This window comes from Herpailurus yagouaroundi, unplaced genomic scaffold (genome assembly GCF_014898765.1).
Source record: "Herpailurus yagouaroundi ecotype Mexico unplaced genomic scaffold, PumYag 250, whole genome shotgun sequence".
Classification (NCBI taxonomy): Eukaryota; Metazoa; Chordata; class Mammalia; order Carnivora; family Felidae; genus Herpailurus; species Herpailurus yagouaroundi.
In genome coordinates, this window is record NW_024412467.1 from 22,887,723 (window position 1) to 22,910,035 (window position 22,313).

At 46.6% G+C, this 22,313-nt stretch overlaps 1 protein-coding gene across 1 annotated transcript in view; it reads left to right on the forward strand.

Moving 5' to 3' along the window:
- SLC22A23 (solute carrier family 22 member 23) overlaps nt 1–22,313 on the forward strand; it is a 182,997-nt gene that overhangs the window by 111,912 nt on the left and 48,772 nt on the right. Inside the window, exon 6 of the mRNA XM_040460628.1 lies at nt 20,062–20,230. Coding sequence (XP_040316562.1) covers nt 20,062–20,230 — 169 coding nt within the window. The remainder of the gene's footprint in view (nt 1–20,061; nt 20,231–22,313) is intronic.

Below are 22,313 nucleotides of genomic sequence, written 5' to 3' on the forward strand. Positions count from 1 at the left end.
CAGGCCGTTTTCAATAGTATAAAATGATCGGAAGGCATTGTTGCGTGCAAAATGTGATTTTAATGACCACGTGCACACGGAACATAAAAGACAGGCCTCCTGACCGCTCAGCTTCCCCCTAAAGAAAGAATGTAGTGTGAAAACACTGCCCTTTTAAACATAAATATTCCAGACCTATATTATCTCCATTTCTGCTTTTCCAACTACTAAATGTGTCTGTTCCAAGTGGATCTCCATCAAAATCCACAAACATCTTGGGGAGATCTCCCTGCTCTCCCATTTTCAGCACATTGTGGGGCTGTGTGTTCTCTGTCAACCCCTGTCTGTTTTCCATAAGAATTGCACTCTGTTGCTCTGTAAATTTGCTATGGCAATTGTCTCATCCTTTTTCACGTAGGACCTTGGAAATCTTTTCTTTTTCCCCCCTTTACACAGTAGATCATTTAGCAAGGCCTTTATATTGTGGTTAGAAATCCAGTCATTTTGGAAGTTGCCATTCTTATGCAAAAAGTCCCCAACTTTTGCAAGAGTTAGAGACTTTTACAAAAGTTCTTTTATATCATGGTTACCTGGAACTAAAGGGACATTTTTGTCACAGCCTCTGTTATGGTTGTGAACAGGCCCCCTGGCCAGCCCACAGTCGAGCTCTGTCCTTGAATTATACTGATGTGCTATGTCAAGGGACTATCATTCATTTTCTTCAATTCTTGCTCCGATTCTTCCAGATGGTACCTGTGATCATTTCATAAGAGAGACAGGAGTACGCGAAGTACCCTGCTTAATGCCACTCACTTGGTACCTAAGTGGAAGATGGAAAGTCCAACCAACTTCAAAGCTTCCATTCTCTCCACTCCCTTCTCCAGTCTGTCATGCTTGGATAAAACTGTTTTTGTAGGAGAGCCTATGGGGAAGCAAGAAAAAGAAGGTGGATTCTCGTGGATACAGTCATTTTTAATCCCATACATCTGTCTACATCAGGAGGCCAGCCTTTGGGCATATATCCGAAAGCATTATGAGTTGGAAAGCTGAAGTTCTCACCCCAGGAGGCATGGGGCCAGGGCTCGGGAACTCAGCTGCACTGGGGAGTGGGCAGGAAACAAAAAGCTTTAGAGTAAAGCTTGACACAGTCTTTGAAGACGGATCATCATCTGTCTCCGTCGAAGGCCTGTGCACACGGTGCTATATTATTGGGTTAGGGATAGCATGGGGAGGGCAGGGGAAAGTATACTAGTTTTCTTTTTAATCAGAATTGGCAGGGAGTTTTAAGAGATGTGAAACCCTGATTGGCAGGCAGGAAACTGGCATGGATTTGAGTTGTGATGGGAATAATAGCCACAGAGCCATTGTGTCACCTAAGGGATGACCGACTACCCTCTCCCTTGACCCTCCCTTTCTCTGTGTGTTCTCTCCACACCCCATCATGTGGCACTGCCACCACATCTCTTAGGTTTCAGCTTAGGGATTCATGTTCTCTATTAAGCCCTCCTGTACCCCCACTCCCTACACCTCTCCCCCTGAAGCCCCTACCTTGATATCTCTCTTGCCTCTTATTCTCTATCTTATCATTCTTGCTGGAATAGCACTCTGGGCTGGAAAGAGCCAATGTTCTCAGACAAAAGGAGAAAATTCAAACGTCTACATCTTCTTGTACAATTGAACACTTTTACTTTTGCACACACACTTTTCTTTCTCAACATTGTTCCTTTTGAATAATTATTACCAAAAAAAATCATCACACAATTATAAAATGTTACAATTTTAAGAATGCAGGGGCACCCAGGTGGCTAAGTCGATTAAGCGTCCAACCTTGGCTCACAGTTCGTGATCTCACAGTTTGTAAGTTCAAGCCCCTCATCGGGCTCTGCAATGACAGTGTGGAGCCTGCTTGGGATTCTCTCTGCCTCTCTCTCTGCCCCTTCCCCACTAGCACTCTCTATCTCAAAATAAATAAAGCTTAAAAGAATGCAACTGTAGGAGAGGAAAAGTCTTTTCCTTTACTCTCTTAGATTCAATTATCTGGGGCCATGTAAGTTAAATGGACAAAAGGCAGATTAACAGGAGAAAAGACAAACAAATTTTAATTGATGTTAATATTGTAACTTTTGTGTGTACATAAGGTCTCACAGAAAATAAAGTGAAAACCCAAAGAAGCGTTAGCTCTGAGAGGTTATATATAATTTTAACAAGGGGCGATAATAGCAATAATATATGGAGATGGAGAGGTTACCTGCAAAAGAAAAAGGGTTTAGATTTCTAAGATTGGTCAGTTGTGGAGATGTAACTATGTGCGGGAAAGCAATGGGAGATAAGGGCAACTTCAGAGAGTTGTGTTATGAGGACTCTAGTTGGTGGCATCTCCAGTGACAAGAATCATCTCGTTTCCTCATCCTGGAACAGGAAAGGGAAAGGGGGACACCTTCAGAAAAGCAAATGTATTGCCCTGCTTTAGGCAGAAAGGAGGAGGGCAGGGGCACCTGGGTGGCTCAGTGGGTTGAGTGTCCGACTTCGGCCCAGGTCATGATCTCGCAGTTCGTGGGTTTGAGCCCCATGTCGGGCTCTGTGTTGACAACTGGGAGCCTGGAGCCTGCTTCCAATTCTGTGTCTCCCTCTCTCTCTGCCCTTCCCCTGCTTGTGTGCTCTCTTTCTCTCTCTCTTGCTCAGAAATAATAAATAAATTTTACTTTAAAAAAAAAAAAAAAAAGGAAGGCCAAGAAGCTTTTCTATATCTGATGTTTCTCAGCTGCCTTCAGCTCAAAGCAGTTTTTCCACCAAGTGGCATATCTTGGAGTGACAAACTCAGATCTCCAATGTTCCTTTTACAAATGAGAAAACTAAGTACCCAGAGGAGTGCTCAAGGGTCACTGAGGCAGAGCCGAGCCTGGGGCCTCGCTGGACCTTTCTCCCACCCTGGCTGTCTACACCCTTTGTAGAGCGCGTGCACACCAGCACACAGGGAATACTGACCCGAGTCCTGTGCCTTTCTCTCCTATTACCATTCCACTGGGACTCCACAGAGACCTGGGCTTCAAATCTGCCCCTTCCCTTCACCAGCTGTGTTTGTGAGCCAGTCAAGTAACTTTGCTGAGCCTCACGTAAGAATGTTAACACCTAGGGGCACCTGGGTGGCTAGTCTGTTAAGCATCTGACTTCAGCTCAGGTCATGATCTTACTGTTTGTGGGTTCGAGCCCCACGTTAGGCTCTGTGCTGACAGCTCAGAGCCTGGAGCCTGCTTTTGATTCTGTGTCTCCCTCTCTCTCTGCCCCTCCCCCGCTCACTCACACGCGGTCTCTCTCTCTCTCTCAAAAATAAACATTAAAAAAAAGAAAAGAATATTAACACCTACCTAAGAGGGGGGTGTGCAGATGAAATTTAAACAAGATGTGTGTATAGTACCCCACCCCACCGTGCACGAATCTGTGTGCATTACTGAGCCTGTCGCAGCCTGTTCATTCATTGGCACAAAACAGATCATAATCACACACTTTCGAGTTTCCCTGCAAGAATACAAAGAAAAAAAAAAATACAAGGTGCCATGCACAGTGACTGGCACATAGAAGCCCTCTGTAAATGGTACGTGTGTCCCCCACCCCCAGCACCACCGTAGGAGCTCAGTAAATATCCATCGGAAGCCCTAGTGGAGGAGGGGGAGATTCTCTAACAAATAGGCCTGCAAGCTCTTCTGTTGTAGAACAGCTTTGAGAAGCTCATCACATCTGTGTTTGGTGCAAAGAGCCCTCCCAGGCTCTACTCATGATGGATCCTCATGCCCTCACATCAGTGTGCTTCTTTTTTTTTTTTTAACTTTTTTTTTTTCAATGTTTATTTATTTTTGGGACAGAGAGAGACAGAGCATGAATGGGGGAGGGGCAGAGAGAGAGGGAGACACAGAATCGGAAACAGGCTCCAGGCTCTGAGCCATCAGCCCAGAGCCTGACGTGGGGCTCGAACTCACAGACTGCGAGATCGTGACCTGGCTGAAGTTGGACGCTTAACCGACTGCGCCACCCAGGCGCCCCAGTGTGCTTCTTAATAAAAAGCTACAGTCCTTAGTTTACCAGATTCTCTGGCTCCTGTAGAAAATTGTGCCTCTCTCATTCCTGTGTTTTAAGTCAGCAGACACTTACTGAGCATCCGGCAGGTGCTGAATGCAACGCTAGATATGATGGAGGACACAGAGAGGGGCAAGCATGCATCCTCCTTCTCAAGGATCCCGTGTCCGCACAAGGGGAAGGCTGTGTAAGAGCTGCTAGCATGCACTGGCCGAGTGCTCTGGGGTCCAGAAGGAAGAGGTTGCATCTGGCTTGGCCGTCAGGGAAGGTGCAGAGACAGCTGGGCCTTAGAAGGTAGACAGAGGCATGGCAGCTGGGAAGGGCAAGGGTGGAGGGCACAGTGTTAAGGCTTGGAATGGCCTGATTTGCCCGGCACATTGAGTTATGCAGGGAGAGCAGAGAAAGAGAAATGGGCCAAGAAGGCGAAATCAGAGAGAACTGTCAACAGCATGCTCAGAATTTGGACTTGACTGGGCATTTTCAGTAATAGTGAAATATAACGGAGCCATGCTTTAGGGTCAGTAGTCTGTCAGCACTCTCAGACGAATTTAGGGGAGAACCTTCTTGAGAAGCTATTGTAGCAGTCCAAGTGAGAAACAACGTGGGTAGCAGAGGAAACATGCCATGAAGACTCTGTCTTCTGCCTCCAACCGCCTGGAGTAGATGACCAGGAGGACATTCTGGGAGCATTTGCCATCTGCCGAGTTGAGTGACTTGCACATCTCTATGTGTGCACTCTCCATAGCTTCCAAGAGCCACCTGTAGGAGACAGCAGAGCAGTACTTGAACATAGTGCTCCCCCAGGGGCCAGCTTGGAGTCTGCTGTGTTATAATCTCCTATGTCCTAGAGCTGGAGGGACAGACAGAGTCCCCCCAGGAGAGACAAGCACCTGACTTCCAGGAGAGAAGAAGCACACACTCCCTGGAAAGGCGAGGCCCCTGACTAAGGTTTAAGAAGATGAATGGTTGCCTCGAGGCCACACCACTGTAATTGGGGTCACTGTAGGGCAATACCCAGTGGAGTAAACTTGAGTCTGGCTGTGGAAGAGTTTGGCAAACTGGTGGGGGATTTAAGCTGAGGAGTATTCTGTTACTTGAAGCTTATAAAGATGTTACTCAGCATCTATTAACTGAGCCCACACTGTGCATGCAGCAGGACATGGGTGTGATGAACACCGTGTGACCTTTGGAGTTCCCTAGATTGGACTTCAGAGCCGTGCCCTGTGAGGCTTTGTTCCCTCTTGGGACGAGAGGCTTTGCCACAGAGGAGGCGTTGTCTCACAATTTCCCAGGCTGGACTTGGCCAAGAACTAGTGCTCTGTAGTGTCAAATTCCTCACCTCCCCTCCCTCAACCCACATATGAGAAATTCAGAGTCAAACACCAAGTAGAGCAAACTGTCAGAAACAAGATGGCAGGGGTGCCTGGGTGGCTCAGTCAGTTAAGCATCTGACTCTCGGTTGCAGCCCAGGTCATGATCTCACAGTTCTTGAGTTCAAGTCTTGCACTGGGCTCTGCGTTGTCGGTGCAGAGCCTGCTTGGGATCCTTTCTCCTTCTCTCTGCCCGACCTACCGTGCTAGTGCTCTCTCTCTTTCTCTCAAAATAAATAAATAAACTTAAAAAAGAAGAAGAACAACAACAACAACAACAAAACAAAACAAACAAGATGGCCCTGGGGCAAGATGGCAGTGGAACTTAGAACATCTCAGAACATCTTAGAACATCTCACACTCACTTCTGCTGAGAATACTGCACTTGGTTTGAGAGGAAAACCACTTGTTACTCCTTCTGGCCAGTATATCCCCTCACCACAGATCTAGTTCTTGAAAAATCCCTTCCCAGTTGCTGGCCTGATCTGACCCTTTGTTTAGTTGGTTGATGTTCTTAGGTTGAATTGAGTACAAGGGGGTTTTCCAGTTTGGTGGAGGGGGAGAAAGCTAATTTTAACTGCCCTGTGGCACGTCAAGTTTAATTTTTGTTTTTATTGTAATCTCCATTTAAAAATAAACCAGAAGCAATCCAAGTGACTTGTATTCTCCAGAAGCGAGGCAGTAAAGCCCAGAGAGTCCCCGGCTTGGAATTCATGTTTGCTTTTGCTACCAGCTAACTCTGTGACCTTACTTTCCCCTTGAATAAAACGAGCAGTTTGGGTGAGGTTCAGTGGCTGCAGGCTGCCAGTTAGTGGCCAGACCCTGACCTTAGGTATGTTTTGTGTGACCCAGACAGTGTTTTATTTTCTAATTGAATTTAAAGGCCTTTAAATGGGTGAGCACTGGGTGATTTGCCACAGGCCCCACCCCCCCATGCCAGGTCAGTTTCGCACGTTTCTTATCTGCCTGGCATTTGACTCCAGCAGCACTGGTGGGTGTTCTCTGAGTTTCCTTTCATCTGAAATAGACTAAGAGTTGAATTTCTTTGCGACACCAGGTCTTTTGTGCCTCTGCCTGCCTTGCCCTTTGGGCATTGGAAGAACTATTTTCTTCAGTAGGGAAAATAAATCACATGTCTGGTGATAGGAAAAAAGCAAGCATCCAGTCTTGCCACAGCCAGTGGGCCAACAGGTATTATAAGTTGTAAGGTAGCTTTGTTTTGTTTTATTTTTTTTAATGTTTATTTATTTTTTGAGGAAGAGAGAAATAGAGCATGAGTCGGGGAGGGACAGAAAGAGAGAGGGACAGAGAGAGACTAAGAGAGAGACAGAGAATCTCAAGCAGGCACACTATCTAATGCAGGGCTTGAACTCACAAACTGTGAAATCATGACCTGAGCTGAAGTCAAGAGTTGGCCACTTAACCAACTGAGCCACCCAGGTGCCCCTGTTTTAATATGCTAATGCTGCAAAGGAAGAGTCAGTTGTGAGATCTCAGGCTTGAGGTGTATAAAACTTTGCCTACATTGTTCAGAGCACTGGCTTGCAAAGTGTGGTCCCTGAACCTGTAGCATCTGTAATACCTGGGAATTTATTAGAAACGTAGATACTGGGACCCTGAATCCAAATCCCCAGACGTGGGACCCAGAAATCTGTGTTTTGTCACCTTGAAAATAGAATGATAAAATAGTACCTACCTCATAGGCTGATTAGGAGGATAAAATGATATAATATTTGTAAAGTCCACTACAAGAGTTCTTAAAGTTAGCAGAATCACTACAGGGTTTGTTAACACAGATTGCTGGACTCAACCCCAAATTCTGATTTGCTCAGTCGTCTGGAGAAAGGCCCTAAAATTTGTGTGTCCATCATGGTCCCAAGTGATGCTGATGCTGCTGGTCTGGGTCCACATTTGAGAACCAGCCTTTTTATAGACACTCTCACCCGGGTGATAAGTCATCAAGGAGAACTGGGGGAGTAAGGATTGCTATTCAGTATAAGCTGGTCAGGCAGAAAGCTTCCCTGATGAGGTGACGCTTGGACACAGACCCAAAGGAAGGGAGGACAGACCGCTGTGACTCTAGGGAGGGTGCTCCAAGCACAGGGGACAGACAGAAGTGCAGCTAAAGGCCATTGTAGCCAAAGTGGTGTGATGGAGGGGGAAAGTTGCAGATGAGGAGGTCTGAGGGGTGAGGGAGGGGTGGAGATCACATGAGGTCTTGAGTTATTGTGAAAGGCGTTGTTTTGCTCTGAGTGCAGTGGGAGGGTGACATGACGGGTGAAATTATCCATCACCCAGAGTGATCATGATTATATACTGCTGCCTCTTCTGAATTAACTATATTTCTGGGTGAAGAAATAGACCTCGTTGGTGAATAAAAGTCCTTTACAAAATAGTTCAAGGTGAAAAAAAATGCACAATGAATGATGGAATTAGAAAGTCACATCACGATTTTGTACCCCCTAATGACATAATTGATAACGGGCATCGATCATCAGAGGATGCCAAAACCAGTAATGGGAATGTTGGTAAATGAATCCAGGACAGGAGGCTGAGAGGCCACCACTGGAATCAGGTGATTAATCTTGACATCATCTGAAGCAGGTGAGCCCCTGGGTGCTGTGAGGTGAAGTGCAAACCCACCCAGGAACCTTTCTTACCAAAAATGTTGAACTTGAGTCCAGTGAGATCTTTTGGTCTAGCTTCCAGTTTAGGGATAAGGAACCATGGGAAAGTAATCCCATAAAACCAGAACCCCTCTGGCTTCTCCAGCAGAACCGGGCCATCACGGAGAAGGAGATGGGGAGGGGCTTTTCTAGCTTGAAGGAGACCTAAGAGATGTGCCACATATAGATCTTACTCGGACCTGATTTTTAAAAAGTTACACCCACATAGGGACATTTTTGAGGCAACTGAATATTTTGAACACGAACTGGAGAGGATATAATATCAAAGAATTATTATTTATTTTTTCCAATATGATGACAGTATTGTCTTTATGTAAGAAAATGTCCTTTTTTAAAGAGACATACATTAGTCTTTAGAAGTGAAATGACATAATTTCAAGCATTTGATTTAAAATATGGGACAGACTAAAAGAGAAAAGAGCAGAAGAACCAAGAGAAGCAAAATATTGATCATTGCTGATCTTAGCAGATGGTATATGGAGATTGGTTATCCTATTCTCTCTTTGTGTATTTGTGAAAAGTTCTTTCAGAAACAAGAGAAGATGGGAAGCTAAGAAAATAAGAAAAAAGAAAGGCCTTATTTAGAAAGACTAAGTTACTAATAATTCTTGCCTATTTAGGAAAATTACTCCACAGAGTGAAATGCACTTTCTCTTACTACATGTTACAAGTAATGATACTATGAACTAGTACTGAGATATATTCCATTTACTGTGAACCCAACCCTGGAACTCCTGGTTGCTTGCCCGTCTCATAAAATAACGACAATATCACCAGTCATTGCCCTCGGACATCTCGGGAGCCAAGTGCATGCCGCTTGAAGTCAGAGCTGTAAGTAATTTAGGACTGTTCTGTTTGGCCACACTTATTTCAAATAGCAAAGCCTGGGAGGTTTCCATTTGTTCATATTCATAATCTAATTATGCAAACGTGATCAGTTCATAAGTGTGGTTTTAATCCAAAGCATGGACAGTACCAGAGAAAAGGAAGAGTGAGGATTGTTACTTTCGAACTGCCAGGTGGAAAACCTGGATGATAATTTGTAAAGTGTGGAATTTCTAAAGTGTGGAATTTTAAAGGATGATGATTTCTAAAATCACCACTCTCTGCCTCTGTGCTTTCACTCAGCTTGAATGATCCACAGATCTGAACTGCAGGGATTTCAGTGGACTTGAGGCTGTTTTGGTGTTTGAAGTCATTTCTCTCCTTGGATTTTTCTTCTCTTATTAAATACCAGGAAACCAAAAAAGTGGTATTAATTTAAATTCTTCATTATGTACTGCTGCATGTCAGGCATCACTGTTTTTGTTGTTTTTTCTTTTTTAATGTTTATGTATTTTGAGAGAGAGAGAGCATGAGGGAGAAGCAGAGAGAAAATCCCAAGAAGGCTCGACTGTGTCAGCACAGAGCCTAATGCGAAGCTTAATCCCACAAATCGTGAGATCATGACCTAAGCCGAAATCGAGAGTCTGGTGCTTAACCGACTGAGCCACCCAGGCACCCCCATCAGTCACTGTTTTTTAAACAGTGTTTCTGAGCAGAAACATTCCTAAGCATTTAAACCCCTATGCCTCATTTTGAGTAATTGTAATGTTATTTTAAAAAAACATAAAGTAATTGAAATAATTTATTACCTGGAAAGGAAACTGAACTTTTTACAGTTCATAATTGGGTAGCTGGGTTTTATGGTTAATATTTCTCTCAAATTTTGATCAGCATGTGACTGCATGCACATGTAAGACTAGCTTCTGCAGATTTACTGACTGATCTCAGCCACCATAACTGATTCCATCATAGAAATCTAAGAAAGGAGGAACAAAAAAGTGACAAATCTAGACAGGAAGAGTCCATGATGCAGCTTTGCATCATGCAGATATCCGAGCCCCTGCTGTGTGCCAGGCACTGTCCCAGGCTCTGGGGGGAGGGCAGTGAGCAAAGCTGAAGAAGCCTTGGCCCTCACAGAGCTTAGACTCTGGCAGGACACAGCACAGAGGCCATACACACCAGGGGTTCTGTTTGAAAACAGCGCCTGCCTGTAGCAGAGGGCTAGAGATGCACAGGGGGGACCTGGCTTCAATTCCTGCGTCATTTCTCCCTTAGCTCTGTGATCTTGGATGAGTCACTTAACCACCCTGAGCTTCAAGGTCCTCTTGTGTAAAATGTGCATTAAAAACAATATTTATATCATAGAGTCGTCATGCAGGTTAAGTGAGTTTAATGTGTGAAAAATGCCTACCAAAGTGTTTGGCCCCCAGTGAGTGGGAGTTGTTACTCAGGCCAGCAGTGGAGACATTATACTAGGTTACTGGACTGGTAATTAATTCAGTACTTCTACATCCGAGCTTTAAATGCCTCTGTCCACATGTCTGGCAGACAGTAGAATGTGATTTGTAAGAAATATGTCAATTTCTGTGCTTTTTATTTTCCCTTTCACTAAGTGGAGAAGGCAGCCTCTCGGACTCTTCTGAGCATTCCTTCATGACAGCAGGCCCTAAATGAAGAGGAAAAGGGAGTTTTCCACAGGGAAGATTCAGAGCTGTTCTGATAATAGCAACCTTTTACAGCCATACCCTCAAATGCTATTTGAGTCGACATGACTGGCAATTTCAGGCCCTCTTCTATAATAAGGAATTCCACAATCACATGCACAGAGGTCTGTTTTGCAGGATCCTGGGGGGCCCTGTGTCCTCGGCCAGGGCCGTAATTACTGAGTGACACATTCACTTCCAGGCCTGGTGGGTGAGTGGCCAGAAGGAGAGGTTGAGTGCAGTGAGGAGGAGAGAGGCTCACAGGCGTTGGGAGACCAGAGGCCAGTGAGAGATTGGAAGGAATTCTTCTTGCTGGGAAGGGAGGAGGAAGGGGGAGCCCACAGTGGCTCGGGGGCTGCTTGGAGGGGGCTCCGGTGGCCACTGGGTGGGCAGCGGCAGCCATGAGGCTGAGCCGAGTGAGCCAGGCTGGAGGAAGCCAGTACCCGGGTGAGGCGGGTGGTGTTGCCAACGCCTGGTCTCCCAGATGAGGTGGGAGGACACCACTGAGCGAGCAGGGCCTCTTCCCACTGGGCAGTTTTTCTCCAGTGGCTGCAGTGAGTGCGCTTCTGAGCCATTTGATTGATAACAGAGGAGGGTTGGCAGAGGAGAGGGAGAGTGGGCTCCCTTTGAAAGGACCGTGACTTTGGTCAAGTGGCCTCTGAGAATGGCATGCGTTCTTGCATGGGGCTGTGTAGTGTGGTCAGTCTTTATGTGGGCTTGCCCCCTTGCGGGGCCGCCAGTCAGAGTGTGCTGTTTCCATAGGTGTCTCATTCCCTGGGCCATTCCGGGAATCGTGGTTAATTTTGGTGCTTGGATATGGTTTGGGGAAGACGCTGCCCTTTCCTGAACAGGTCTCGCCCCCCTCTCCTCCCTAAACTTGTGCTGGCTCATCCTGTGTGGACAGGTGTCTCAGATCCAGTGCGAATAACCTGGGACAGTGCAGCCAGGGAAGCTGCAAAGGCCAAAGTTTCTCATAAAGCAGGGTGTGCAACAGAAGTGTGCTCACCCCTTGCCGAACCCGTGAGGAGGACTGTGTGCTTTTATATGCTCACAGGCCTATCCCCAGTGCAGCTGTCTCTGCTCCCTTCCTTAGAAACTCGTGTATGAATTAATCAGGGAGGCAGGGGCAGGCCTGGGCCTGGGCTTCATGGTTAGAATGAAGGACCACAAGGGGGACGTGGATGGCAGGAAGAGAGGGATCTCAGGCTTCGCCCTCCCCCACCATGCCTCACAACCTCAGGTGGGGTGAAGGCCCTTCCCAGAAGAGACTCTTTTCTTTTTTTATATATAATTATTTTTTTTAATTTTTATATTTTTTTGAGAAAGAGAGAGTACAAGTGAGCAAAGGGCAGAGAGAGGGAGAGAGACAGAGAGAATCCCACAAAAGGCAGAGAGAGAGGGAGAGAGAGAATCCCATGAGGGGCTTGAGCTCACCTGATGCAGGGCTTGAACTCACGAACCCTGAGACCATGACCTGAGCCAAAGTCACAGGCTTAACCAACTGAGCCACCCAGCTGCCCCCAGAAGACACTCTTCTTCTTTCCAAGGAGCTTTGTCAGCTTTCCCTGGATAGCAGAGACTATTAAAAAAATAAGAATCCTATTATGGGGCTTGTACATCATATCACATCGTTTCAGTCAGTTCTGTCCAAATTTTGCCTAAAACAGGATAATTTAGGCCCCTGGTGGAAGAACTTCATTCACTGGAGTTAGTCTCTTAGCGACCTGAGCCCACTCAGACCCTTGCAGCAGTGGCCTGAGGTCTGTAAGGACAACAGTAAGTAGGAAGCCTTCTATACCAGTTAGGTATGCGCCAGTGTGAGCCAGGTCCTATTATTATCTGCTGTATAGATGACGAAACAGGAGCACAGAGAGGTTGAGTGATTTCACCAGGCCTGGACGAGGCAGGAGGAATTTAACCCCCACTGTCACCTATACCTGAGCCTCTACTAAGCTCCCCCTGCAGAGCACACTTCCTTATTTTCTGGTGTAAATATGATCAGTCAACTGCACAGATTCCTTCACTAATTGCCAACTCTGATCCAGAAAAATCCCAGAGACTCATTGTAGGAGAGCTGGGAGCATTTAGCAATCCCAAGAAAATGTAGATTTCAGCAAACATGCACAGAGCTTTTGGAATATGTATTTTAAGAAAGAAAAGGCCCGTGGTTTTTTCACTTACATATTCTAGAAGGATGGGACATGTCTTTTTAAGCCTGGTTCCTAAGTGATTGTTTTTAAATCAAATATTGTAATTCCCAAATCCAGTCAGCAGTTAGGTAAGTGTGCTGACAGGGGTTGGAAGGTGGGGACAGAATACTTCTGGCTGGCAAATACCGTAGACACTGACGCAGAGATGAGCTCTCCCAGCTAATGCCATCACAGACTCTCATCTCTCCCCTAGTGCTCCTTGGCTGGAAGCTTCTCCACACACGGAGCGTGGCCCTGGTCCAACACCACATCACTCACCCAAGGGGGCCTGAGCAGGAGGTCAGGTGCACCGGCTGCTGAGTGCACATATCCACGAAGACTGCTTTATCTGAACAGGGCATCTTTTTTTTCTAATTAAATTATATAAGCAAGGAGTATCTAAAGTTATTATTTGGCATTGAATACCAGCTAAACCATAGGCTTTTAAAACCCATCAGGCTGGGGGCGCCTGGGTGGCGCAGTCGGTTAAGCGTCCGACTTCAGCCAGGTCACGATCTCGCGGTCCATGAGTTCGAGCCCCGCGTCGGGCTCTGGGCTGATGGCTCAGAGCCTGGAGCCTGTTTCTGATTCTGTGTCTCCCTCTCTCTCTGCCCCTCCCCTGTTCATGCTCTGTCTCTCTCTGTCGCAAAAATAAATAAACGTTGAAAAAAAAATTTAAAAAAAAAAAAACCTATCAGGCTGAACATTATGACACAGAATAAATGAGACGGCAGAACCTTTAGTCTCAGCCCAAGGAGGACATTGAGGTTCTTGGTGGAACTTCAGGGGTGTTTTCTAGAAGAACTTTCCTCCACGGTTGTCACCTGAACTTCTAGGCTCTGCCTGCAGCACCTCCTAATTATCCAGGTTCCCCTTAAGGTGCCCTGTTGCCCACAGAGTTTGTAGCATTTCTGGTTCAGAGGTCACAGTGGAGCTGGATTTGAGTGCTGGAGCCACCCGGACCCACCCTGGGGACTCTGCACCTTTAAAACCACCCAGACCACATGGCTAATTTCAGCTACTTCTGCTCTGATGCCATCACTTCGAGCAGGAGGGTGTTTGAAGTTTGGTCCCCTTGAGTATGAAGCTTCTTAGTGGCTCTTGTAGAATCATGGAATTTCCAAGCTGGATGGGACCTTGGAGAGATGTTTGTTCCCTTTTCAGATTGACCCTCAAATCCCTGGTGGGGAGGTTGTCAGTAGGACAGAGCATCCTCTCCTAACCCTGTGCTCCCAAAACAAAAATAAAAGCCATCGTGGTGTTTCTTAGTGCAGAGGGAAACAATGCCACCATCCCAGGTTTGACTTAGATGCCCCCTTGAGCTTGGCAGTGCCCTGTGAGGCTGGGGCACCGGGTCCAGGCTGGCCTGGAGAGAGAAGCAGGTAGGAGGTGTCGATCCCCACTGGCAGCACTGTAGGAAGTCCAGGTGGCCGGCTGGGCCAGCGGCTCCTGAGAGAAGGCTTCACAGGGAGCCCTGTATGACCCTGCATCAGTACAATAAGCCTGCCCTCTGTATCAAGGCTCAACCAGAGAAACAGGAGTAGGAGGAGATCTATAGGAAGAGATTTTCTGCAAGGAAGATGCTTACACAACTGTGGGGGCACATGAGGCAGATCTGAAATCCAGAGGGCAGGCCAGCAAGAACCGGCTGGAACTGAGCGAAGAGTGAAGCTGCTGTCCACAGGCAGGATGTTTTCTTTTTCCTCCAGAAAGCCTCAGCTCTGTTTGCTAAGGCCTTGCTACTGATTGAGTCAGCCTCACCAAGATTAGGATAATCTCCCTTACTTAAGGTCAACTGATTATGGACTTTAATCACAGGTATAAAATACCTTGATAGTAGCACCTCAATTACTATTGATTGAATACCTGAGACTGTAGCCTAGTCATACTGACCCATCACTCTGACCTTCACATCCTTCTTCCAAGGAGCAGCTGTGGGCCAGCTAATGACCCCCACACACACTTTGATGTCTGGTTCCCCTTGGGTCTTTGTCCTCCCTCACATGGAGCAACTGACCTGGGCAGCACGCTTCCTTTCCTTTCCTTTCCAGGAAATTTGTAAGAATCTGAAAGCTTCTGAAAGCACATCCTGCTAGGGTTACAGCCCCTGAAAAGCTCTCCTGTCCCAACACCACATCTCCAACAGAAGTCACCCGTGGTCCCTGGGCTGCTCCTGTCCCCTGTGTGATCAGACTGCTGTGGTTGTGATCCCTTGTTCTTCTACAGGCCAAATGCCTCAGTTAAGTCTTAATTACATGCTGTTAATTCTCATAACCTTTTGCAGTTCCTCTGTTTATCATAAAAATACATCAATCTTGGAAGAGTAGCTTTTAAGCCTTCTCCATGAAGGCATTAGGGGAAAAGTAATTTACCAGTAGGGATTTTTGATGTGGTTTTCTTGGAATCACTTGATTCTGGTTTTTAATTGGTGGATTGTTGCTAGGCCTGAGAGAATCTCCGTGAAATAAAATACAGGATAACCTTGGTTTGTGAGCATAATTCATTCCAGAAAGATGCTTGTAATCCAAAACACTCGTATATCAAAGCGAATTTCAAGAACCATTGGCTCCATTGCAATCGTGTGAAATTCAACATTACATACTATTCGTATTGCAAAACATTGCTCATTTATCAAATTAAAATTTATCAGAAATGTTTGCTCGTCTTGCAGAACACACAGAGAACAAATTTCTCATGATCCAGGGTTTTACTGTATATGGAGAAGAAAGAGTGCAGACTGTCACTGTGGGTTCTCTTTTTCAGTCTTTTAGAACAAAACTCAGTCCTACCCTGAATCCATTCATTCATTCATTCGTTCACTCATTCATTCATTTATGTTTTTTAAAGTAATCTCTATACCCAGTATGGGGCTAGAACTCACAATCCTAAGATGAAAAGTCTCATGCTCTACCAACTAACCCAGCCAGGCATGCCCCTTCAGTCCTACCCTGAAATTCACCAGATCAGGTGAATAATAATAAAGAGGTCAAATGAGACAAAAGAGTGACTTGCTAATAATTACATTATTATATATGGTAATAATCTGTATTATTACTTTAAAAAGCCAAAATATCACTTTTTCCATATGCAGGCGCTCCATGCTTATTTAATGCTCACAATGGCCCATTTTACAGATGACAGAACTCACAGATGACTGAACCACGGTCACAAGCTTGTAAGTCCTGGGGATAGGATTGAAACCTGGCCTGTCTGGTGCCAGAGTGCATGTTCTCCACGTTTGAACCTGTGATGCCTCACCTAAGATGATCTTTTTCTGTGACGCTTAATTGTTTTACATAATGAAGGGGGTGGGAGTTGTTTGCCACTCATAAGTGAAAATCTGCTAAGATGACTTTAGGTTGGGCCTACAGTACAAGTGGCTCTAAGGAGTATTGCATGCAGCATGCAGCCCAGGCCACCCACAGGTGCTGCTGACCAGCTGGCACTTCAGGTCTGTGGATGCCTGCCTTTGGGTGACCTGTTCTGCATGATCCCCAGGTCCTGAGGAGGCAGTGGGACTGGGGATACCACTCCCTGCTGGTGGCAGGTTTCTCTGACTTTCAAGACCAAAACCAGTGGCCCTGGCCTGGTGGCTGTAGGCATCTCCAAGATGTGTGAACCCTTACACCAACTGCTCCTGTTTGCAGAGCTAGGAGCAGGCCCTTTGTGGGCAGAAACCATCTATGTGCCGTCCCCATCCCTTTTTACCGGATGCCAGGACTTAAGGCTTTAATGCTCTGATGTATTTCTTCCTGTCTTCCACTTCAGGAAAACTGATTTCTCATCATCCAAAAGGGAACATGTGATTAATGGCAAGTGTAAAGTGCCCACGGTTCTTTGATAATTGCTTTTTTTTTTTTTTTAACATCTTTATAGCCACCTTCAGACTATAGTTGATTTCAGGCAGTTGGGAAGGCATTTCTGGTGAGTCAAGGCTAAAAAGGTCATTATATGCAAGTGTCGTACCTGTGTCCTTACATCAAATCACTGTGTTTCCCCTGCCCTGGCAGGAATGCTAAAATACATATGTATCAGCCGGACTGCTCTTACGTTTTTCTACCTGATGAAATAAAGTAAAATCTCTGCTAAAATTCCTAGCAAAAACAGAAGTGGAGGGGTCAGAAAATTATTTTACTTATTCAGCTCTCAGATAGTGTGTCTGGGAGGCAAAAACATTTCTCCTGCTATGGGTGAGGGTAACCATTTTGGGGAAGGATACTTAGCCAGTGCCTCTCAATGAGTGATCTGGGGATCTTGATGAAATGTGGAAGCTGGTTCTGGATGTCTGGGTGGGGACTGAGGGTCTGTGTCATCCCTGGCAGTCTCAAAGGTGGTGCAGATTTATCAGGACGTCTCAAGGAATTAGACTTGGACCACCTATGGGAGAAGGCCGAGAGAACCCTACTGGAGAGAAACTGACAGTTCATCATTGTCATATCGACAGTAACACTGACATATGCACCGGTCACAGCATGTCATTTGCAGCAAGGGAAGGGTGAGAAGTCAGACTGTGGAATCATTTGCCCATCAAGGGACAAATTTGGCCTCCACAAACCTAGACCCTCCTTCGGAAAGTTGCCTTGTGATCCTTCATGTGATAGCATGGAGTGTAGACTAGTGTGTGGGATTAGATGTCCCAAAGTGGGTCTTTGGTAAAGGAATCTAGTTGCGGATAATTTTCATACTTACCATATTACAGAATTACCTATCACAGGTGGTGGAGAGATAAACCACTAGCTGTGTGCTGTGCCCACTGCACCAGCAACCCACTGACATGAAGCCATTGTGCTATTTTGACATTATCTCTCTGACTTTGTTTAAAGGTTACCTGGGTGGCCAAGTGCTTCATTTTCTCTTCTGAGGGTACCTGGGTGGCTCAGTCAGTTAAGTGTCTGACTCTTGATATCAGCTCAGGTTATAATCCCACGGTTCATGAGTTTGAGGCCCGCACCAGGCTCTGTGCTGACAGTGCAGAGCCTGCTTAGGATTCCCTCTCTCCTTCTCTCTCTCTCTCTCTGTCTCTCTGTCTCTCTCTCTCTGTCTGTCTCTCTCTCTCTCTGTCTCTCTGCCCATCCCCCACTTGTGTGCACATGCACTCTCTCTCTCTTAAAATAAATAAACTTTTTTTTTAAAAAAAAGGTTACCTGGGTGGTGAAGTGTTCCATTTTCTCTTCTGATAAGAGCCTGTGCTGAGCCCAGAGCCATGAACTTACCCTGGCTAATGCCAGTTTCTGGTTTCCATGGCAAATCTATGCATGTGCTTAATAAGTGAAAGCTAGCATGTGCACCAGTTTGCCCTTTCTAAAAAGCCCCTGATCTGTTATTTTTAAGAGCAGAAATGCCAGGTCTGGAGCGAATACCTGAGTCCCACCAGAAGTGATCTTTAAGTGAGCCTGATCTGTGCATGTAGAAAGAAAGAGCATCACAGTAAATGGCCAGGAGAGGGATGCTTAATCCTGTTTTCTTAATTAAATGGCAAAAAGTCCTTTATAAGCTACATTCAGTGAGGTCAGGTTTCTCTCTCACTCACTGGTAACTGCAATGATGGTCTGTTTGTGGTGGAGCAGGAATGGAAACGTTGATGACTTTGTTCTTCTTTCCTTGCAGTCGAGCCAGTGTGGATATTGGCTGGCATGATGTCCTATCCTTGTTAGGGCTGATTCTGTCCTTGTGGCCAACTGTAATTTGTCTGTTTTTCCCTCAAACCTGCCCCCCCTCATATTGCCTTTCAATCTGCTACCTCAGCTCTGGTCTCTAGACAACCAGCAGAAGGGGCGTAGCAACCGATCTACAAACAGTCTTTGAATAGAGAGGCATAAAAAGTATTCTCTCCTGAGAGTCTTTATGCTTTTTTAAAAAGTCATTTTAACTCTACTTTGGGGGCACCTGGGTGGATCAGTTGGTTAAACATCCAACTTCAGCTCAGGTCATGATCTCGTGGTTCATGGGTTCGAGCCCCATGTCAGGCTCTGTGCTGAGGGTTCAGAGCCTGGAGCCTGCTTCAGATTCTGTGTATGTGTGTCTCTCTCCCTCTCTCTCTCTCTCTCCCCCCTCCCCTGCTCACATTCTCTCTGTCTCTCTCAAAAATAAACATTAAAGATATATATACTTTTTAAAAAGTCAGCTTTGAGGAATACTGCATATTGTAGAAGACTAGCAAGCAAACACACATGTTCTGTAAGGGAAATGTAGAAAACCTGGCTCCCATTCTAGCCCTGAGGACCTTGAGTATAGGAATTTACATACTAATCTGTACTGGCTGGCACTTGGATGCTACCATTTAAGCTTTGTGACCCTCTTTTTTAGGTCAAATTAAGAGCATAGATTCTTTTGCAAACAAGGGGGACCATGGTGCCCCCCGCCTTCAATAGACAGTTATTGAAGGCAGACAGTGGTGTTGTTTTGAAGCTATGAAGATGAACCAGATTTGCCTCTGTCAGAGGAGCTGACTATCTAATAGGGACAGAGGAAGGGTAGTGGGACACACCCATGTCATCATGGGCTGCAGAATTCCAGTATGGAGGAGGAGATACTACATGGTCCAAATCTGCCTTATTGATTGTTTTTTGTGGGTTTTTTTTTTTTTCATTTTTTTGTTTTTGTTTTTGTTTTGTTTTGTTTTGGTCTTGTTCAAATAGATTAGCTGTGATGCAGCTTGGTCTGTGTTGGTCTCACAAGTGTGAGTAGGTTGCCCGGAGCTCTGAACTCCGAAGGAGCACTAGAGTCGGGGCCAGAAGGAGGGATGGTGCAGGTGGGTGGGAGTGAACAGGTGCTCTGTCCAGAGGTTGAGGGGGTCCCCTAATATGGCATCATGAGGGGAAGGAATGGGAGCACATGAGTCTGAGAGGGATCCTGCCTTACAACAAGCTCAGTAACATCCAGAGAGCAGAGGAAGTAGAATTGTGTGATACAAATACTATCCCCATACAAAGCAGCGTTTCCTAGTTTCTGGGTTGGGGGCCACTCTGAATTAGAGCGTTCTTTTGCCACTGACTTGCTCTGTGACCTCGAGCAATGATCGCTCCCTTCCCAGTTCAGTCCTCAGCTCATCCAGCTGTAAAAACAAGGATCTCAACATTGACATACGATGTAGGGCTCTCATGGAGTCCAGCAAATAAATACGATTTTATAGTTGTTGGCTGTTTGAGAAGTGCACTGACTGACCATGGTGCACCCGTGGTTCCTCCAGGCTACGGGTCAGGGCGCTCACATCTCTCTTGTCCCTTCTGTGTTCCAGGAATAGAGCTGTGCCCCCCTGGAAAACGGTTCATGATCACGATGGTGGCGAGCTTCGTGGCCATGGCGGGGCAGTTCCTCATGCCCGGGCTGGCCGCCCTGTGCCGGGACTGGCAGGTCCTGCAGGCCCTCATCATCTGCCCCTTCCTCCTCATGCTGCTCTATTGGTCGTGAGTATCCTCCCCACAGGTGTCACCGCCTGGTACATCTGCAAATGCTTTCTGAAGGGCGCATCCCCTGGGGAGGAGACACATGAAGCAAACGACTGGGGTCCCACAGTGCCCCGGGTTCTTGCCGGTTTCAGCTTGTGCTTTTTTGTGTGTGTGAGGGAATTTTCCTCTTTTATGAAATTTCGTTTTTTAAACACTTTATCTTGGGAAATGTTGAAACATACACAAAAGTAGACAGAAGAGGGGAGTGAGTTCCCAGGTGCCCTTCACCCAGCTGCAGGAACCTGCCCTCTATCAGTCTGCTCAGACTCCTGCTTGCTGGGTTCTTTTGACACGATTTTTATGAATTGATTTGCAAAGGGCGGGTTCTTGTATTGGAAGGGGTGAAATACGGAGATGTTCAAGGAGTGATTTAGGAAAGCCCCCTTATCACTTCCAGATTAGGGATGGTCAGAGAGACTATGGCCCATGGACCAAATCTGGCTCGCCATCTGTTTGGGGAAATAAAGTTTCATTGGAGCACAGCCTGCCCACATGTTTGCATAAGTGTCATCATCTCTGGCTGTTTTCACGCTATAGTGGCGGAGTTGAGTACGTTCCACAGACAAAGTGGCCTACAAAGCCGAATATATACCCTCTGCTCCTTTACGGAAGAAGTTTGCCCACCCCTGCCCTCGATGAGTCCACTGGGACTTTTCGAACCATGTGTGACTTTGGCTTTTGGCTGGGGTGACTGTAGGCGGGAAACAACTGAACACACAGGGCCAGGGGGTCTGACCTGGGCAACCAGATTTTTAAAAACATGGATGTTTATCAATTGGCTGAACAGCCGAGGTCGAAAAACCCCACTTGTGAATAGAAAGATGTTTAGGGGAAAAATGATTGTTTGGCCTTTTTTATAAATAACTCTTTTCTTTCTTTCCCGGCCCCTCCCAGCCCCTCTTCATGCCAACGGTCACTTCACACCCTTAGCGCGAGACACTGTAGTATGGATAACGCGTACTGTGTTGTGTTGCTCTTGTTTAGTCACTGACGAAAACCAAATTTCTGGCAAGAGGTCAGTTGTGTCGTAGCTTTCAGGAGCAGAGAGGGCTGCTCATCAGGCTTCCTTTTCTAAGGTGCCAGGGAGGAGAAGAAAGCATCTACCTTCTAACTTCACGGTGCTGGGCCCTGGCCCCACCCTGCCGGTAGGTCCTGCGGCAGAGAAACCATTGGGTGAGGGCACAGGTGCATTTTCCTCCAGAGCCCAGCTCTTGCTCACTAGATCAGGAGAGCCTCAGCAGCAGGCAGCTGGCGGTAACAGATGAAAAAAGGCCACCTGCCGGGGAGCCGCGCATCAGGGGCCAAAACTGCGCCTGTCTCTTCTTCTCTCCCCACGCTTCCTCCAGCCTTGCCAGCCCGCTGGGGTTGGACATCACACCCCCTCCCGCGGGAGCTGTGCATATTTCAGGACATCCTGCTCCCTCCAGCAGGGTCGCAAGAGGCAAAGAATGAAATCGTTTCCCAAAGCAGGATGGAGTAGGCAGTTCTTCTTTTTAATCTTCTATGCAAGTCCTTCCTGTTCCTTCCCTTGGTGCATCCAGAGTTTGCTTCACTTGTTTTGGAATTCAAGGGCATTGATTTATTTAACAAATGCTTATACCGTGTTTGCTCCATGTCAGACACAAATTGCAAGCGCTGTACAAAGAGTAGATTATTCAGTCTTTGTGTTTCATCACCCCATTGTACAGATGACAAAACTGAGGTCTCCCAGCTGGCCCTTGAACCCAGGCCTCTCTCAACCACATGCAGTACGGCCTCCTGCCTTCCCTGTGCTTCTGTCTCTTGTCTCTGACCACTGGAAACCCTCGCTCTGTGAGGTCTGGCATCATCTCAGCCACCTCCTCTCACTATTGCTCCAAGGGCCCCCAGGGCTGTCTGCCGGCCCCTGGGGGACTGGACAAGGTAGGCACAGCCTCTTGGAGGCTCACACTCCCATACAGGAAGATGGGGTTGTCCCCACCACCTCTAGGCTTTGAGTCTCAGCCAGTGTTGTTTCCATCTGTCCCAGTTAGGAGGACACCTGGCAGGGGAAAAATGGCAG